General features: G+C 49.6%; 1 protein-coding gene across 1 annotated transcript in view; it reads left to right on the forward strand.

The window, feature by feature from the left end:
* The first annotated feature begins 2,313 nt into the window (after nucleotides 1-2,313).
* Nucleotides 2,314-17,861, forward strand: part of UCK2 (uridine-cytidine kinase 2) — a 26,816-nt gene continuing 11,268 nt past the window's right edge. Inside the window, 2 exon segments of the mRNA XM_019530855.1 lie at nucleotides 2,314-2,482; nucleotides 16,528-16,716. Of these exon segments, the coding sequence (XP_019386400.1) occupies nucleotides 2,384-2,482; nucleotides 16,528-16,716 (288 nt within the window). The 5' untranslated portion in view covers nucleotides 2,314-2,383.

Genomic DNA, 17,861 nt, shown 5'->3' on the forward strand with positions numbered 1-17,861 from the left:
AAAATCCTTCACTTAGGACAGAAGAATCCTATGCACTGGTACAGGCTGGGAGCTGACCGGCTGGGCAGCAACTCCGCAGAAAAGGACCTGGGGGCTACAGTGGACAATAAGCTGAATGTGAGCCAACAGTGTGCCCTTGTTGCCAAGAAGGCTAGCAGAATAGTGGGCTGCATTGGTAGGAGTATTGCAAGCAGATTAAGGGAAGTGAGGCCACGTCTGGGGTACTGTGTTCAGTTTTGGGTCGACAAAAAGGATGTGGACGAGTTGAGGAGAGTCCAGTGTTGGGAGGATGGGGGACCAGGGCACATGACTTGTGAGGGGAGGCTGAAGGAACTGTGCTTATTTAGCCTGGGGCGATTTAATAGCAGCCTTCAACTACCTGAAGGGGGGTTTCAAAAGAGGATGGAGCCAAACTGTTCACAGTGGTGGCAGATGACAGAACACAGAGCAATGGTCTCAAGTTGTAGCAGGGGAAGTTTAGGTTAGATATTAGGAAAAGTTTTCTCACTAGGAAGGTAGTAAGCCACTGGAACAGGTTACCCAGAGAGGTGGTAGAATCTCTATCCTTGAAAGCTTTTAAGACACAGCTAAACAAAGCTTTGGCTGGGATGATCTAGTTGGGGATGGACCTGTTTTGAGCAGGGGGTTAGACTAGATGACCTCCTGAGGTCCCTTCCAACCCTAATTTTCTGTGATTCTCTGATTATGTGCACACATACATGCACATGACAGCCAGACAGCGGTGGAGAGCAGCTCCCTCCAAGTATGTCTATGGGGATTTGGGGCAGGGGGCACAAGTGACACGTTGTGGGGGCTACAGGCAACGTGACAGAGGGGGATTTGCCTCCCGAGATTTCTGCACCCACAGCAGGGCAGTGGAGCTGGACCAGCTCCAGGCAAGAGTTGCCTCTGTGGCCCAGGGGGCAGGAGCAGGCATGGGAGGTAGCGCCACCATGACTACCAAGGTAAGGCATGGTGGAGGTGGTGCAATTGTGCCCTTGCTGGGCGGGCAGGGAGCACCTCATCTTGGCAGCCATGACAATGCGGTGCTCACTCCTGCACCAGGTCCTGCCTGTTGTGCCACAGAGGCTGGTTCAGCCCAGCTGCAGCTGCGCACCCTGCGGTAGGTGCAGAAATCTCCAGGGGCATGTTTGCCCCTGCCACATCACCTGTATTCACATCTCCCTTCCTCACACGCTGTGGTAGGGGGGCAGCATGTCTTGAGTGCGGGGTACCGGCAGGGCTGGAGGGGGCTGTGGCTTGAAAGTAAAGGGCAATGACAGGGGCAGGGCACCTGCATATCAGGCTGCTCAGTGCCACAAATCAGGCGGGGTGGGCGGGGACAGCTGCAGCTGGACCCACATCTTGGTGAGCAAAGCAGGTAGGGGGATTTCTTCTTTTCCACGATAAAAAAACAAAATCAAATGCCAAAATATATTGGTATTTAGAATTTATTTTATTATAATTGAGGCACTGGTAGGCTTCCAAATTGCTTTAAAATTGTAAATATAGCAACAAAAATTGTGTTCAACTGATACACGCACAGCACTGATGCCTATATATTACACACATATATAGTTTCTTTTCCAAGCCTGATGAAGGGTGTGTAAGCCCAAAAGCTTGCAGAAAAAAATATCAGAAAATGTATTTTTTTGTTGTTGTTGCAATTTCTCAGTTGGTCCAATGAAAGGCATAATCTCTGAACCAAGAGTTCTAGATTTTTGCACACATGCATAGTGGCATTTTGTTTTAATTGTGAAAAAATAGAGCTTTGGGAGGTTTAATCAGAGGGCTTGCGATTTGCAAACGGAGAAAACCAGGATCCCTGGGAAGCCATTTGGGGCACAGGCAGCAGTGGAAGTTCATCCATCAAGTGCTTTGTTAAGGGTGGAAGGGACCAGGGCAGGCCGTGCTATGTGAGGGGAACCGCGCGGCCTGATTCCTAATGGCTCAATAAAAGCTGGCTCCCACTGGAAGCTGTTTTAGGGCTTGTAGGGTGCCCAGGGTCTGTTCCTCCTTGGCAGCTGCCTCAGCTCCTAGGGGAGAGTCCAGGCCCAGGGGAGACCCGGCGGGTACAGGTGCGGCGGGGGGCGTTGGGCGCCCTCCTCTCCTTTGTCCGCACCGACAGCTGGAGGCGGGGTGGGCCCGGCTCGACCCATGTGGCTCGCAACCGCTCCGCAAAGCCGGCGCGGGTTGGGCCGGAGCATGTGCAGCTGCAGCAGGCACCTGGCAGGGAGCCGCGCGCCGGGGATGTGAGCCGGGAGGGGAGGGGACAGGCGGGGCGGGGAGGGCAGGGCAGGAAGGCCCTTGACTCATCAGATAAATCCAGCCCCGCCACGAGAGCCGAAGAGCGCCAGCAGCTGCAGCCGCGCGCGCGGGCGGGATGGCGGGGGACAGCGAGCAGCGGCTGCAGGAGCAGGGGCAGCCTGGCGGCGGGGAGCCCTTCCTCATCGGCGTCAGCGGCGGCACGGCCAGCGGCAAGGTGAGCGGGGCGGGCCGTGCCCGGCCATATGGCTGCGCCGGCGAGCCCCGTCCCCGTCCCGGTGCCGCCAGGGAAGAGGGGGGTAAATGATGTCGCTGCCGCGGGGCTGGCTGCGGCGTGTCCGCGCGCGCTGCCCATGTGCGGCCCCGGCCCCGCTTCCCGCCGCGTGCAGCTGGGAGACAAAAGGGCCGGGGCAGGTGCCGACGCGGCCGGGCGGGTGCCGTTCCCTCAGCATCCCGCAGCCGGGGCATCCCCAGCTCCCCTCCTGAGGCGCCCCGGGCACAGCCCGCCCCAACCCTGGCTGTCGCCCCTGTGCCCGGGCGGGCGGCTCGGGCGTGCGCAGTGCGTGCTCGCGGCCATGTGGCCGGGCCGCGCGGGGCCCTTTGTGGCGCGGGCGGCAGGGAGCGCTCTCCCGCCCGCCTGCGGATCCCTCCCGTGGGCCTTCGCCAGCGAGGCGCGGGGTGCCAGCCGGGTTTGTGGGCAGCCGCTCTCCGCGCCGCCCGGCCTGTGTGTGACTGATGCAGGGCCCGGGCCGCCGCCACCGCCTCGCACGCAGTGCTGACGGGGTGGCTCCGCGCCCTGCAGGACCCCTGGAGACGCTTGGCAGCTGCGGTCCCTTCCAGATGCACATCCCTGGCAGCTCTCTCTCCCCGGTGGTATGACAGGCTTGGATTAACAGGGGAAGGAGCCAAACCCCAAGCACGAGGAGGAGCGGGGGAGGCACACACGTGGTTCCTGGTCTCTAATTCAGTCCCCGGGAGCATAGCCAGGTGCAGTTTCAGCCAGTCTTGGGGTCTGGGAGAGGGGTCTCCACTGAAGCACTCTGCAGGGGGTAGCAGCAGGTGTTGAGCTCTGCAGTGAGCTGCTGACTCATGGTGGTGTCAGACTTTACTCCACCCAGAATATAAGGAATGGTAGAAATGGCCCTTGGCTGTTCTCAGTTTCCCTCCTCCAAGGTTGTCAAGCCTTAGAGAGTCCTTAGGCTGAGGTTTATGGGGGTCTTGTTCAAATTACCAGCAGACTGCAGGGGTAAAGCCAAATCACATTCAGGGCTTGTGCCTTTTCCCTTTGGGGTAGCTGGTGGTTTTTACTTTGGGAGAGGAGACCTGGGCATGCTGCTTTTCGTTATCCATGGAAAAAACCTATAATTCATCCATTTCTGGTCAGAGCAAGGCTGGGGGTGTTCCTACGAGCACATGGCATCCATTTACAGTGTGTTGGGGATACCAAGTGTCCTTGAGTAAGAGAGCACCCAATATCTTCCTCACTAAGGGTGGAAGAATGGGGCTTTACAGTCATTTTAAAGATTACTTAAATTTGCACTGCAGACCTCTGTTGCAGTATTTGTGGGGGTTGCTAGCTGTCCTGTTCACTTTTAGATGCCTTCTCTTTTTCTGCAAGGGAAAAATAGGAGGTAGAGCAGGTGGAAATCTGTATGTTGGAATCGCTGGAACTGTTTCTGCAGTGTGCTTGCAGGGGACTCGGGTATCCTGGGCTTGTCTGAGCTTTCGTGTATGGATCTTTTTCCATATGGCTGTTTCCATAAAACTGCGTCTGGCATTGCTAACTGTTGTCTTGGAGGCTCTGTTTAGGACCCACTAGGGGAAGGCAGTGATTATTATACTCCAGTATGCCACAGCATCCCAGCTTCCAAGTGAAAATGCTGAGCGGCAGTGGGCTGCCTTGGGAAACATAGGGAACAGCATTTTATGGATGGGGAGAGAGAGTAGCTGGCTTTCCTTATTTTCCCTCTGCAGTCATTTGTTGTCAGCTAAAACGCACTGTACAGTGCTGCTCATTAGAGGAGCCCATCAGATTTATTGCAGAATTTTGTAGGAAAGGACTGTAGAAGATCCTGGCCAAATTAGCCTGCTCCACTAGAAGTGGCAGAAAGAAGCTCTTTGCACTCAGTGCATCTAGTATCTAAAGCTGGTGTATAATTTGTTAGATTGCAGTGCAGTGGTCAGAACACAGTTGGTTGCAGAGCTGAGGCAGGGTTTGTAGTCAGGAGCAGTAGTGGGGATTTTCCTCTTGTTCCTGGCAGGATCCCTGTTCTTGGTGGTACTCTACTATAAGGGAAGGCTGCTGTGCTATTATCTGCATTGGAAAAGCAAAGAATGCAGAAAGTCATTAGTGGTTTGCACTGCACTTAACTTTCTGCATGCATGGGGTGGGTAGGAAAGGAGAGATGGACCCTGTAGTCCAAATAAACTCTCACTCCTGCCTGATCACTAGAATTCTGGTTCTTGGGTGGCTTGGGACGTGTGTACTGGCCCTGGTCTCTGGTTAGATAGAGAATTTAGAGGGGAAAACAAGATATTTTCCCCATTCCAACACTGCCAATCCATGTAACTTTCTGTAGTGCTAATTGTGATTTGTTGTTGCAACACACCCCTTTGGCCAGGCACCAGTGTGAAGATAACGGGGATGTTTACCTTCCAAGGTCCCATAAAAAATAAGAAATCCTTCCCACAACCTTTTGTTGAGTCTGAGCTGCAGAGATGTACTTGTTGGTTCCCTTCTTCCTGTAGACAAACCTACTGAGGTAGACAGTGGACAAAGAGCACTGTTTGCAGCTCATTACACCTGCAGGCCTGAGGGGGAGAAGTGCTTTGCTAACATCTTAGGCAGATTATAGCTTGGACTGATTTTGTGGAAAATGTGATTGTTGAGTAACTTACAAGCCTCTGGGACTGATTCTGAACCTGTTCACAGCCTAACTGGTAATTGGTGAGGAGGAGGGCCCAGGCAGATCCCCATAATTAGGGATTCAAGGGAGCCGTACTAATATGGTGAACAGTATTGTGGCCTACTAGTCCCTTCATTAAGTCGATCAGTGTTTCGTAAATCCCCCTGTCAGTTGGAGCTCACTGGTACAGAGCCTCTCCCATTGTCTGTCTGAATCCAACCTATATCCTAGTCTATGCTTCAGGGTTTTGCCAACAGAACTCCATTCGAGTGCATTCCTGTTCAAAGCTCCCCTATAGTAGCAGAACCCGCTTTTTCTGCTGGCAGAGCTAAAGCACCTCTGCTGAGTGATGTGGGCTTCTGCCTGCAGCAGGCAGATCCCACTCCTGCCAACCTCCAGGGTACCTTCAGAAGAAGCAACACAATCTGCTAAATGGAGCCATGAGGAGCCTCTGTCAGATCTGACCAAAACACATCTTGTGGCTTCCCTGAAATGAGGACTCTGCCTTCCTTGCTGGCAGTTTCACTGGAGCTGATGAGGACTGAATGGTCTTTTCTTTTTTGCTCATGCAGGGGATTTCCAGTACAGGTCCTAGAAGTTCTTGCCAGGCTTGCAAAAAAGCTCCATTTCCTTCCCAAACTAAAGCTCTCTCTGCTGATTCCTGTTCTTTCCCCAAATCAAAGATACCTCTGCACACCTCCCTCTACCAGCCTACTAGGCATAGGGTGGCATGAGGATTTCAGGGAAGGTTAGTAAAGTAGTTGTTAAGGATAGACCTTCAGTTTAAAACCCTAAAATCTGATGAGTCATTTATCTTCATCTTGGTCTTCTACCTGCAACTTGCCCAGCTGGATCTCGACAGCCTTTTCTGAGCACTACTGGGAAGGTGCCACTGTTGCCAAGTATATCAGCTGTCCTAATAAACTGGTTCTAGGGGCATCTTGGTCTGTAGCTGCCCCCAGGTTGTGCATACCTTGTGCAATACCTTTATAGATAACAGTTTGTCACAGATGCCTTATTCCCAACGGGTAGGTTAGACTCTCCTCCATCGTATGGATAAACTGAGGCACAAATTTAAACTACAGTGTTCAAATGTAGAAAATGGGCTACTTTAAAACAAGAAATAATCACCTTCAGCTGCCAAACACCTAAATTAGTGCTGTGGCCTGTGTCTAGACTTTAATATGGATAGACTTTAACACCCATGGGCATAGGTGGTGTTTTCAACCTCTGTCAAGTGGCTCAGTAGGGCAGGGGTAGGCAACCTATGGCACCCGGGCTGGATCAAGTCCACTGAGATTTTATTTGGCCCACAGCAACTGGGTCACAAACATTGGTTTGCCTTGGGGCCAAGCTGCTGTAATCTGCCCCCCCGTTAGAAGAAGGTTACCTGTGACCTGATCTACAGACCTGAGCCTGTAGGCTCCAAAGGCCAGACGGTTGTAAACACTGTGTGAGGGTCTGTCATGTCAGCCCCTGTTGCACAGCAATGTACTCTTATCCAGGATGATATTATGCTTCTGTATTCCTTAAATGTCAGCAAGGGGAGGCTTTGTGGCTTCTGAATTCTGTGTGGAGTTTTCCTCATTAGACTACAGTTTGCTGGCTGAGTGTTACGAGGAAAGCTTTCACTATGGGCTTTCACTTACCAGGGATATCTCCTTATCGGCGCTAAGTCACAAAAAGAAACCACAGTGGTTACACTTAGACTCTCCCTATGCTATCTCCAGGACTGCTTTCCTGACTAGTAGAGGCTGAGGAGTTGGTTCTAGGAGGTCTGAGATGGCAGACAATTCCCAAATACCTATGTATAAGCTGCAGGCAGTCAGGCAGGTACCAGTGATTTTTGTTTTTGTTTTTTTCCTCTCTCTCTCCATTGGAACAACTGATTTGCCAAATGTTTTGTGAGCATCAGTTTTGATCTAACTCTCACAGCATAGCAGGCATCCAATGGAACCTGGTCTGCATGGTTTCCTTTCAGCTCATCAAGCTTCCAGGCCCAGGTCCTCCATACCCCCCACCCCAGGTTTCTTGGCAGCCCAGCAGACAAGCCCTAGTGGGTTCCAAGGCTCTTCAGAAGCTTGTCTGGTGGCTGATGTGGTTCTAGTGTTCCCAGTACATGTAGCTCCGTGGGGAGCTAGGCAGCTGGCTACAGTGGGCTCCCAGGCTGTAGAGTGGTTAGCTGTTTGGGGAGCTGGGGCAAGACTCCCAAGAGTTTTTTTGTTTTCTGAAGTGCAGAATCCTGCTCAGCTGTTGTGTAAAGCACAACTGCACAGTTCTAGCTGCTGACACTGAACTAGCCTAATTAGGGAAGAGTGGCTTCCTTGCATGCCCCCATTGCTCATGGGGAAGAAAGGGAGCTCTGAGAGTGCATTGGAGAGGTTCTGAGTAGACATGTTGGAAAAGCAAGCAGCAAAAGCCCACAAGTTGAAGGAGGCCTAGGCCAGCTGTAATGCCATCCTGTCTGCAGTGTGGCCTGTTGCCTTGCTGCAGTAGAACAGGGACTGATGGATCTTTTTCTGAGGAGCACTGACAGGGAGGGAGGGGTTGACTTGTCACTGTGACCACAGCAGCTCTCTTCATGTTTGTTGGTAGGAGATGGAATGCACATGAAGTCACTATTGCCTTTCTCCCATTAGGGTTTTATGTTGTATTCTGAAGCTGCCGGTCCCTATCCATCACGTGAAACCACATCTACAAAGCACCTTTGTTCAGTCTGACTGAAGCAGCAAGGACAGGGGCAGGTCCTGCTCTCTGAGAGTTAAAGCAAGGATGCATTTCTCCCCTTTCCTTTCCCCAGCAAGGACCTAAATGACAAGAGCCCCTAAGCAAACAAAAGTTGTCCATCCCCTCCCCACCCCCCAGAAAACATCCCTTGAAGAGGAGCTGGGATTGAATACTTGCCTACTATATAAGCAGTTTTAATTCTTCTGCCTTTAAGTTTTAATAAAATATTGTTTCCAGGACCAAATCAGTTCTGAATTAAGTTCCAAATTTCAGCTGAGCAGAGCTTAGTTGTTCACATCTGTGTGGCACTACCACCAGCAAGTAGCCTACCTCCCAGCCTCATCAGTCTGGGACTTCAGATACTTCCCAGATCCATGGCAGGCATCCTACATGCAAGCCACAAACCTGGAGGTGTTGGAGTTGATACCCTCTAGTCTTACTTGCCCCTAGCCAAAAAGCCAAAGGATCAAGCTAGGGGGAAAGCCCATAAATTGTGTAGCCAAGATCTTCATTTGGAGGCATTTGTAGACTCTTGCAGGGGTCAGCCTGCCTGTAGTGCAAGCAGTGGAGGCCTTCACCCACTAACTATACTTGAGTCATTCAAGGCCAAGAAGATTACATCTCCCCTGTAGTATTGCTCCATCAATTCATGCAGCAGGGCCCTCCTTTATCTGCACCTGGATTGGGTAGACATCTTAATAGCTTCCCCTTCATAATTCCCTCAACTGGGGTTATTGGAGCCTGAGGAGATGGGTCTTTAACTCCTGCAGTCTCAAACATTATGCATCTTCTACCTCTGGCTCTGCAAGTCCCATACTATGACACAGCATTACCTAGTGATAATACTCAGCCCTAGCTAATAGAGAGGATAAATGGCCTCCTGCTTCCCAAGGCTAGACAAAAATTTCACCCAGAGGCATCTTATTCTAGAGTTGACAATAGTTGCTGAGCTTAGGGTCGGGGGTGGGGGTGTTGGGGGAATTTACTGTTATACACTAGCCTGGATGGAAAATGCCTTGGGTCCCTGCAATTTAAAGCAGCAAAGCAGTTGTGTACTTGGCATTTCATTGAAATAGAAAACTGACAATAAATACCTGCCTTAAAATACAGCTTATAAGGAAGGCTGATTTAGTTTTGGGGAGAACTGTGAAATCTGTTTCCAAGACTAATTCCACCAGTATGACTGGTAATATCTTCTGAATAATGCCTTACCACCTATAGAGCTCACCAAATATCCTAGAAGTACAAGTTGAATGTCTGATGAATTTATGGGGGGAGATTAAATTAATGGAAGGAGAACTTTTCCACCTGCCCTTTATTTCACATTCTTGATTAGTTACAACGTGATAAGTTTTCCTGAGTTGTCGCCTGTTTCTGCATTCTCTTTTCCCTTTCAGCTTTGTATCCCTTTCTTTTTGCCATTTCTCTCCTGTGTACCATCTTGTGCATACTGGGTATCAAATGGTATGAGTGATGTAGTGAGAACTGCTCAGAAGTAATACCTCTTCCCTGCGGGAAGCGAAGTGTTCCATTAAAGGGAAGTGTACTGTGCACGTGTATTGGGGTAGGGCTTCCTCACTGACTAGCTCTAGCACTTAAGAATGCTGTTTTCCCAGAGTCTAGAGAATGAAACTTCCTAGGATCCAGTTAACCTTATGGTTAGTGCAACAAAACCTGGTTGGTTTTCAGCCTGCTTCAGTGTGAAGAAGTACTGAGCAGTAGGAGAGATGCTGGCACTGCCTGCTTGTAGACTTAGGAAGAAACCATTGCATTGGTTTCACTCAGTTCATACTACAGAGAGGCTTGCTTTGTACCCATGAAGGGCTATAGACTGGTATGCCTGTATATGCCACTTTAAGTGAACACTGGACTGTGGGGGAGGGGAAGGCTCTTGCTTAGTCTCTTCAGTTCATCTTGTGGGTGGTTTTTTTCTGAGCCTTGCCTGAACTATTCCTCCTTTTTTGCTGTTTTCTTTTTGAGATGAGATGACAAGAACTGAACCAGGCGTGGGTGTAACACTGACTTAAATTTATGCAGAGGAGTTACTGTGTTGAGGTATAGAATCCCCAGCTGAGACTAGGGACCCTCTTTCTACCCTGCCCCCACCTCCAAGCAACTGCAGTCTAAATGCACAGGAAAGGAAAGTGATATGCCCTTGTGTACAATTAAATCAGTGGCAGAGATAGGAATACAACCCAGGTCTCCTGAATCTCAGTCCAGGTCCTGACCTCTAGACCAGTGTTTCTCAATATGTGGGTTATGACCCAAAAGTGGGTCACAATTATATTTCAAAGGGGTGGGGGGAGCTGTGTGGCCAGGCTGGTGACACTAGAGCTGGTGCCCATGCTCATGGGGGCAGGGTAGCCAGATGCTGCTGCTGGGGATTGGTGGGGAGGGCCAGGCTGTGGCCAGGCTGTCTGGTGGGGCGCAGGAGCCCCAGCCTATGCCTGGCCAGACTTGCTTCACTGCCACCTGCATGAGCCAGAGTCACCGCTCTCCAACCCAAGCAGGATGGGGGCAGCTGGGAGTCCCCTTTGGCAGGGCTGGGGGCAGGGGGCTGTGAGTTGGGAGTGAGGGGCCCCGGGGGGGGCAGGGGGCTATGGGTTGGGCACAGCAGGGCCAGGGAGGTGTGGGTCGGGATAAGCCATTCATCTTGCAAATGAGTCCTGGTATGAAAAAAGTTGAGAACCATTACTCTAAACCAGTGGTTCTCAACCCTTTCGTACTAGGACCCATTTGTAAACATCAATGGCCAGTTCCCCGACCCAGTGCCCGTCACTCCCAAGCTGCTGCCCCCAAGCGCCAGCCCTCCAGAGTGTGGGGCAGGAGGGGTATGTGAGGCATGGGGGGCCCCAAGCAACCCCTCACTGACTGGAACTCTGCTAGCCTGCAAGGAACAAGGCAGTTTCTCATGTTTTACTCCTTTAAAAGAGAATTGATCTTTAAAGTTTGATTCATTTTAAAAGTTTGTTTGCTACCCTTTCATATATTCTTGCGACCCATAGGTTGAGAAACACTGCTCTGGACCCACGTTCCATCCTTAATGGCAGTCCTGTATCTCAGGCTTTACTGAGTCTAATATTCTATTTTGGACAGTTGCTTCACTTTGTCTAAAATGACACCTGTCTTCTTTTTGTAGTGATTACAGTTAATCCAGAACCCAGCTGCATGTCTCTAAGTAGCCCATGTGGGTAGCTCTAATATGCAGTATGGTGCATCTATTAACATTGATTTTCCTTCTCCATTGTGCTGCACCTTCACCTACTTTGGTTAGATCCTTTGAAGTTTGTTAGTTTCTTCTGCTTTTGACTGACCAATGTGATTGCTAATGACAGGCTTTTCCACTCGACTACCTGTTCCATATCATTAATGGATTTTTCATGTCTCTTGTTCTTAAGAGTAATACTCAGCCCTCAGTGTGTGGTACTGGGGATTTGCATCATCTGTTTTGGAGGAGATGCATTCCAAAGTTAGGAGTTTCTGTTCCCATTGTGGTGGGGAATTTGACCTGTGTATTTCTGATCTGCCTTCCTTTCAAACCAGTAACTGAAGTTTTCCCACTAGGCCACCATCTGTTTGTGGTTGGCAGAAATTGCTTTGCAGAGAAGGCATGACAGAGCCATTTCAGCTTTCTACCAAACACTTCCTGAGGGTTTTCCCTCTTCAACATACAGTGCTAGCCTGAAGAAAGGGAGAAAAGTTTGTTCCTCTCTGCACCAGATATTCAGACTACAACTAGAGAAGTCCCTTAATGAATATCAGCCAGACTTTTCCCTGCTTCCAGATTCAGAGAAGTGGGGTAGTGATATACAAGAGTGAACAAATATAGGGGTGGTTAGTAAAATCTATGGGGCTATGTTGTATCTTCTTCCAGGAAGGTACAATACCTAGCTCTATTGGAGGGAATAGGTAGCACTGGGAAGGTTTAAAACTTCCTGCTGTGTAAGCTCAAATGTAAAAAATCTTATTCTGGTGTAGACGTTAGTGACTGGTTTCATTTACTGTTCAAGTTGAGTGAAAGTTCAAAGCATTTTCATTAGTGAGGAGAAATCAAGCTCTACTTGGTTGCCAATTGTGAATGATTTTTAGTGAGCTACGTGTGGGGGGGAAAAAGTCATAGGACTCCTTTCCCCAAAACTGCTGTCCCACTTGCACTGACTTCTGGAATGTAAACCCAAAGCTGTGTAAAGCTTGGCTGTTTCCTGCCCAAGATCCAACTGTGCATGTAATGATTATCTTCCAGTTCCACCCCTTACTACCACCTTCCCCTTCAAGTACCATTTTTTGCCTTGGCAATGTGTTATGCTAGGGTCCATGAGACCCTGTGATTTTAGGATTGGATGAAATCACTGCACAGCTGAGGATTTTGGAGAGACCATCTCCTGGGGAGCAGGGAGTCCTTATGACTATCTCCTTCCTTCCATCAGTCTTGACAACTCTTAAAATGTATTAAACAATATTTAAACTGACTCCTCAAGCCACAATGCAGCTTCTCCTGTGGGTATTAACAGCCAGCTGTTCTGGCAGCTGATTTAGAAGCAGCCTGCTAGAAAGAAGATGGATCGGGCATGTGCTCTGATCATTTAGAGAGGAGGATCAAACTATAATAGAGTCCGAGTGAAATGGGACCTTCCATGCCACCCCCAGCTTTCCTAATGGTAATGGAGAGGCGGTCTTGGCTACCTGTTTCCCTAAGATTTACAGGTAAGACCTAACCCCAAGGGTTTGTTTGGGCCTGTTAAATTACCAGGTGGCTATAGGAGCCAGTGGAGAGTCTTTTTTCCTTTTATTCTAGAAGGTCTCCATCTTTTTCTCTAGCAACATGTCCCACTGTTCCTCTGATCCTAGACCAGGGTCATGGTCTGGCTGATCATCAAAGACTCCAGCCTGATGATCATCGAGGCTGATCATCAAAGACTTCACTCCCTGCCCATCCTCTCTTGTTCATTATTCTCTTTTCCAAAGCTAATGGGCTTGGTGTTTGCTGAATAGGGTATGTAGAGTAGAAATGAGGCAAATATTACTTTATCTAGCTGTGGGGCCTGTCTGGCTGTAGCATTCATGGTCTCTCACTTCATGGAGTTGAGATCAGGGTGCAGAGGGAACTTCACTATAACTCTGCAGGGCACTTTTTTCCTGTTTGCATTCCTGATCAGCATTCCTTCTCGGCTGGTGTAAGAAATCTCTGATTTCGGTGGAGTTTCACTGATTTGGGCTAGTTGAGTGTCTAACCCTGTGCATGTGATGGAGGATAACTAACTCGCGAATGAGATTGGGAATCTCATAGTCCTAACCAGATGGAGAGGCTGACTGATGCTTAGGTCTGTAGGAACGTGGCCAAGCCCTGAGGCCTCTTCTCATAGCTGGAATGTTAATATTGATAGGCAGCTATCTATGTAGGAGAGAGTGAGAACAGGAAGAAAAGGTGGAGGAGTGCTGTGATATGTGGTGAGTGTTTATGAAATCAGTGGGACATGGCTTGATAAGCAAGAGTGCAACGTAGAGTGCTGGGTAAGGGCACAAAGAGTGGGTAAAAACAGAGTTGAAAGTAGACTTGGAAGCAGCTGAATCAGTAAAGTGCTCTGTCTTGCATTTGGGGCACACAGTTTCAGAGACTGTAGTTGGGGGGAGGAGGAGCAATGGTCACACTAAGTGAATAAGCAACTATAAGACTTGCAGAAATCAAATATGCTTTTGGGAGTTGGTTGATCACTTCAGGGGTCGAAAAAGGATCCCAACCCCCTCTACTGTGTCACAAGTTACAGGTGCTGCACATGTATGAACCTACCACTGTCACCCACTGCTATTCATTAGCTTCTCTCTCATTCAGGGGGGTTTGCCTGGAACTGAGCTTCCATTAGACCCCAGACTCCAAGGTTTTACCAGATGCTGCCATTCTGGCTGAGCTCTGTGGAAACCCAGAAGTGAGACCTCATTCAAAGAAAAGCTGTGCCTGTAAATTTGGAGCTGTGACCCATACTCTGGTGCTTGGATCAGGGGCTGGTGAGGAAGGATGCTCTTCCAGGCTTTGAACTGCTCACAGGCCCACAGAAGTGGGGAAAACAGCTTGCCTCTGGGGAAGCTTTGAGCAATTCAGCCTGAACTGTTCTGGTGCTGATGTGACTGGAGAGCCCTCCCAGCACTGGCTTATAGTGCCTTGATCACGGAAGAGGGCTTGAATAGTGGAAAAAGCTGGGAGCTGTCAGATCTACTCCATAGACAGATTACTCCTTTGGCAAACTTCCTAGCTAGTTCTCCTGCTGGAGGCTCCTATGGCTGTTGGCCTGAACTCTCTGGCCGTGCCTCCCATCAACCCCTGATAACCCCCTGGCTCCAACTCCACTCCTAACCCAGCAATCCAGCTGTGGGGCACTGGCTGTGAACATCTGCCTTCCCCAAGAATGGGGATGCAAGGAACCACAACACAGCCATGGGAAACAGTTATGGGGCTGAAGGCTCTACTGAAACCTCTCCTTTGCGGCTTAGAGGCCTTTTGAGAGGTAGATACTGTTTCTGCTCCTAGTGGCATTTCTACCACTTGCTCCATGATTGGATTGCTTCATGGCATGCATGGGAGGGCCCAGAGCAGATTTCAACTGTACTACTTGTCCACAGCACAACTCGCCTCCTTGTTGCCTAGCATGGTAGGCTGGGAGGTGGTAGCAGTCACAAAGATGTGGTTGGAGAGGGTTTCCCCAGCTGTGCACCTGCTCTTCCTGCTGTTGGGGCCCTCTCCAGACTATCTTCCTCTACCATCTGACCCACCTGAGCTCAGGCAGCTATTCTAAATGTCTTCCTATACCCTGAAACTCATCCCCAGCTTGTGCCCATATAGAATCATAGAAAATGGATGAGCTTGAGAAAGTCCAGAGGAGAGCAACCTGTATGATCAAAGGCCAAAAGAGTAAGCTTCACGAGGAGAGGCTGAGGAACATGGAACTCTTCAGCCTGGCAAAGACAAGACTCAGGGGGGACTTGGTGGCAGCCTAGAAGTACATAAGGGGCATGCATCAGGATCTGGGAGAGCACTTGTTCACCAGGGCTCCCCAAGGGATAACTAGGTCTAATGGCCATAAAACTTCTACAAGGCTGATTTTCAGACTCTGTATAAGGAAAATCTTTACAGTCCAAGTGTCCCAGGTCTGGAACAAACTCCCCCCCCCAATGGTGCAAGCACCTATTCTTAACTCATTCAGAAGGCATTTGGATGTTTATCTTGCTGGGATTATTTGATCCTTGGAGACTTCCTGTCTCTGGCTGCTGGTCTCACAAGGTCCCTTCCAGCCCCTAATGTCTATGAAAATTAGGGGTGAAAGGGACCTCAGGAGGTCATCTAGTCCAGTGGTTCTCAACCTTTTTTGTACCAGGACCCATTTGTAAACATTGATAGCCAGTCCTGACCCAATGCCTCTCACTCCTGACCTGCTGTTTCCCACCCCCAGGCTCCAGCCTCCTAATGTGTGGGGTGGGAGGAGAGAGGCAAACACCCTCTTGCAGCTGGAACTCTGCCAGCTTGCAAGAGAGAAACCATGGTTTTCCATGTTCCTCTATTTTAAAAGAGAATCCACTTTTTAAAATTTGTTGATCCATTTTTAAAATTTGTTTGTGACCCTTTCATGTATTCTTGCAACCCACTTCTGGGTGTGTTGAGAAATGCCGATCTGGTTCAGCCCTCTGCTCAAAGCAGGCCCAGCTTCAATTAGATCATCCCAGCCAAGGCTTTTTCTAGCTGGGTCTTAACCTCCAAGAATGGAAATTTCACAACCTCTCTGGGTAACCTGGTCTGTGCTTTACTACCCTCCTTCTATGAGAGTTCTTCCTAATATCTAACCTAAACTTCCCTTGCTGCAACTTGTTGCGTGGCTTTTTGCTTAGGCCAGTCAAAGGGGCTGGCTGCCTCTGCTAAACTAACTTTGCAGAATGTCATGCAGCATCAGCCAGAGCCACCTAGCCTTTGTCAGTAGAAACCAGGTTGCTCATTCAACAGCTCCTTAGTTTGTCTGTGTCAACAGGCACCAGGATATGCCTTCCCAGCTCTGTACTATGGCCGAGCTCTCTGAGAGGCTTAGTGCTGTCTGGCTAATGAAGCCCCATTTATGGCAGATTCAGTTGCTTTGTATCAGACTTTAATCAATCTCTTCCCCACAGATTTCCCCCTCCACCTTTTCCAAGGAGAGCCAGATTGCTGCTTTTGTCAGTCCTTGCTGCAGTAGCTTAAGCCAGCGGTGTTATCTCCATAAGTGAAGAGAGGATCTGGTTTGTGGGATACAAGCATACATTAGAAGATGGTCTGAGTGCAACTGCAAAACTCTGCTGCTGCTTACAAGCTTCAAAGCTGCATCAAAAGGAGGCAGATCTAGAGCCTAGTCAGTTGCTTCCGCTAAAGGATAGTGGCAAAAGTGACTAAAAGTTGTATTGTCTTATGCTACTGCTTAGGTAGGGGGAGGACTGAGCAGTAGCCAGGCGCAGCTGTTAGAGCTACTTGCCAGAGACAGAGGGTGAGAGAGGCCAGTGGAGTGGTGTAAACCCTCAGTAGTAAGGAAGTTCTGACCTGGCTGGAAGAACAGGCCTGGGGCACAGGGAAGGGAATGCTCTCCTGACTTCCTTCCTCTTGCCGCTTCTCTCTTAGTCTTCAGTCTGCTCCAGGATCGTCCAACTGCTGGGCCAGAACGAGGTGGACCATCGCCAGAAGCAAGTGGTGATATTGAGCCAAGACAGCTTCTATCGGGTCCTCACCTCGGAGCAGAAGGCTAAAGCACTCAAGGGCCAGTTCAACTTTGACCACCCAGGTGAATGGAAGCTGACCCTAAAAAACTGTGTTGGGAGGCAGTGCTGGGACTGGTGGATCTGGAATGATCACTCTGCTAAGCAGAACCACTCCTCAGACTTTGCCAGCAGAGAACCTGTTGGTAGTGCCAGGGACTCGTGACCTGGGCTGAATGATGCAGTCATGCAGGGCTCTAGCATGCAACCACAAGGCCCAAATATTTGGGGTTGGTCCCTGTGTTATCTTGTTCCAATTTTCTGGCTGCCTCTATCCTATAATATTTACATTTCAATAGAATGCTTCATTTTGAAAGGTCCCAGATTGCCCTGCACACTGTGCAGACAGCTTCCCACAAAAGGAGCCATCTCTGGATCCAGGTGCTCGGCAAAGTGCACAGCTATAGAACAGAAAAAAAAGGTTCATTGAAGGAGACTGGTGTTAAGACCTCCTCTTTCTTTTAAAGACTCGGTATTAAAGACCTGCCCCCTCCACTGCACCGCTACATGCAAGTAGGTGAATGCACATGGAAAGGACAGAGGGCTTAGTCAGCACCACTACAATGTTGCAGGAAGTTGGGGCAGCTCAACCTAGTGCTTAATTCTTCTCTAGGAAGGTACCATATCGTGCACTAGGAGTTGCAGCTTCTCTCTACAGACCAAACTCTGACTAAACACAAAGAGAGCCCATGCCCTGTCCCTACAGTAGGGACTCTTTGAACAGCCTAATGGGCTGGTGGGGAAATTCCAGAACCGCTTCACCCAAAAGAACAGTAGCCTGAGGCAGCAGGCCGCCTTGCAAACAGAGCCCTTTCTGTGAGGCTGAGGGAGGGAGAACCAGGAATAAAAGACAGCTCCAGTCTAGGGGCTGGGTGTTGGGAGGAGACTCAATTTTTTTAGTCTTAGCTTTCAAAACAACTAGTACAAGGATCATATTGATCTTCTAGGGCCAGATCTGCAGCTGGTGTAAAACAACGTAGTCCCATTGACTCCAACAGTTCTGTTAAACCGGATCTGTCTAGCTGGTGTAATACTTCCTTTGGGCAGTATGACTGCACAGGGGTGGGCTTTCTGACCTGACTTTGCAGGGGCTTTGTCTAAACAGAAGCACAGAGTGCTAATTGGGGATATGGTTTGGGAAGCTGCTTCTAACATCTCCCCATTTTCTCTCTCTGTCTGTCTCTCTCTTTCTTCCCCCCC

The sequence above is a fragment of the Crocodylus porosus genome, unplaced genomic scaffold (assembly GCF_001723895.1).
Source record: "Crocodylus porosus isolate Cpor-Errol unplaced genomic scaffold, CroPor_comp1, whole genome shotgun sequence".
Taxonomy (NCBI): domain Eukaryota; kingdom Metazoa; phylum Chordata; order Crocodylia; family Crocodylidae; genus Crocodylus; species Crocodylus porosus.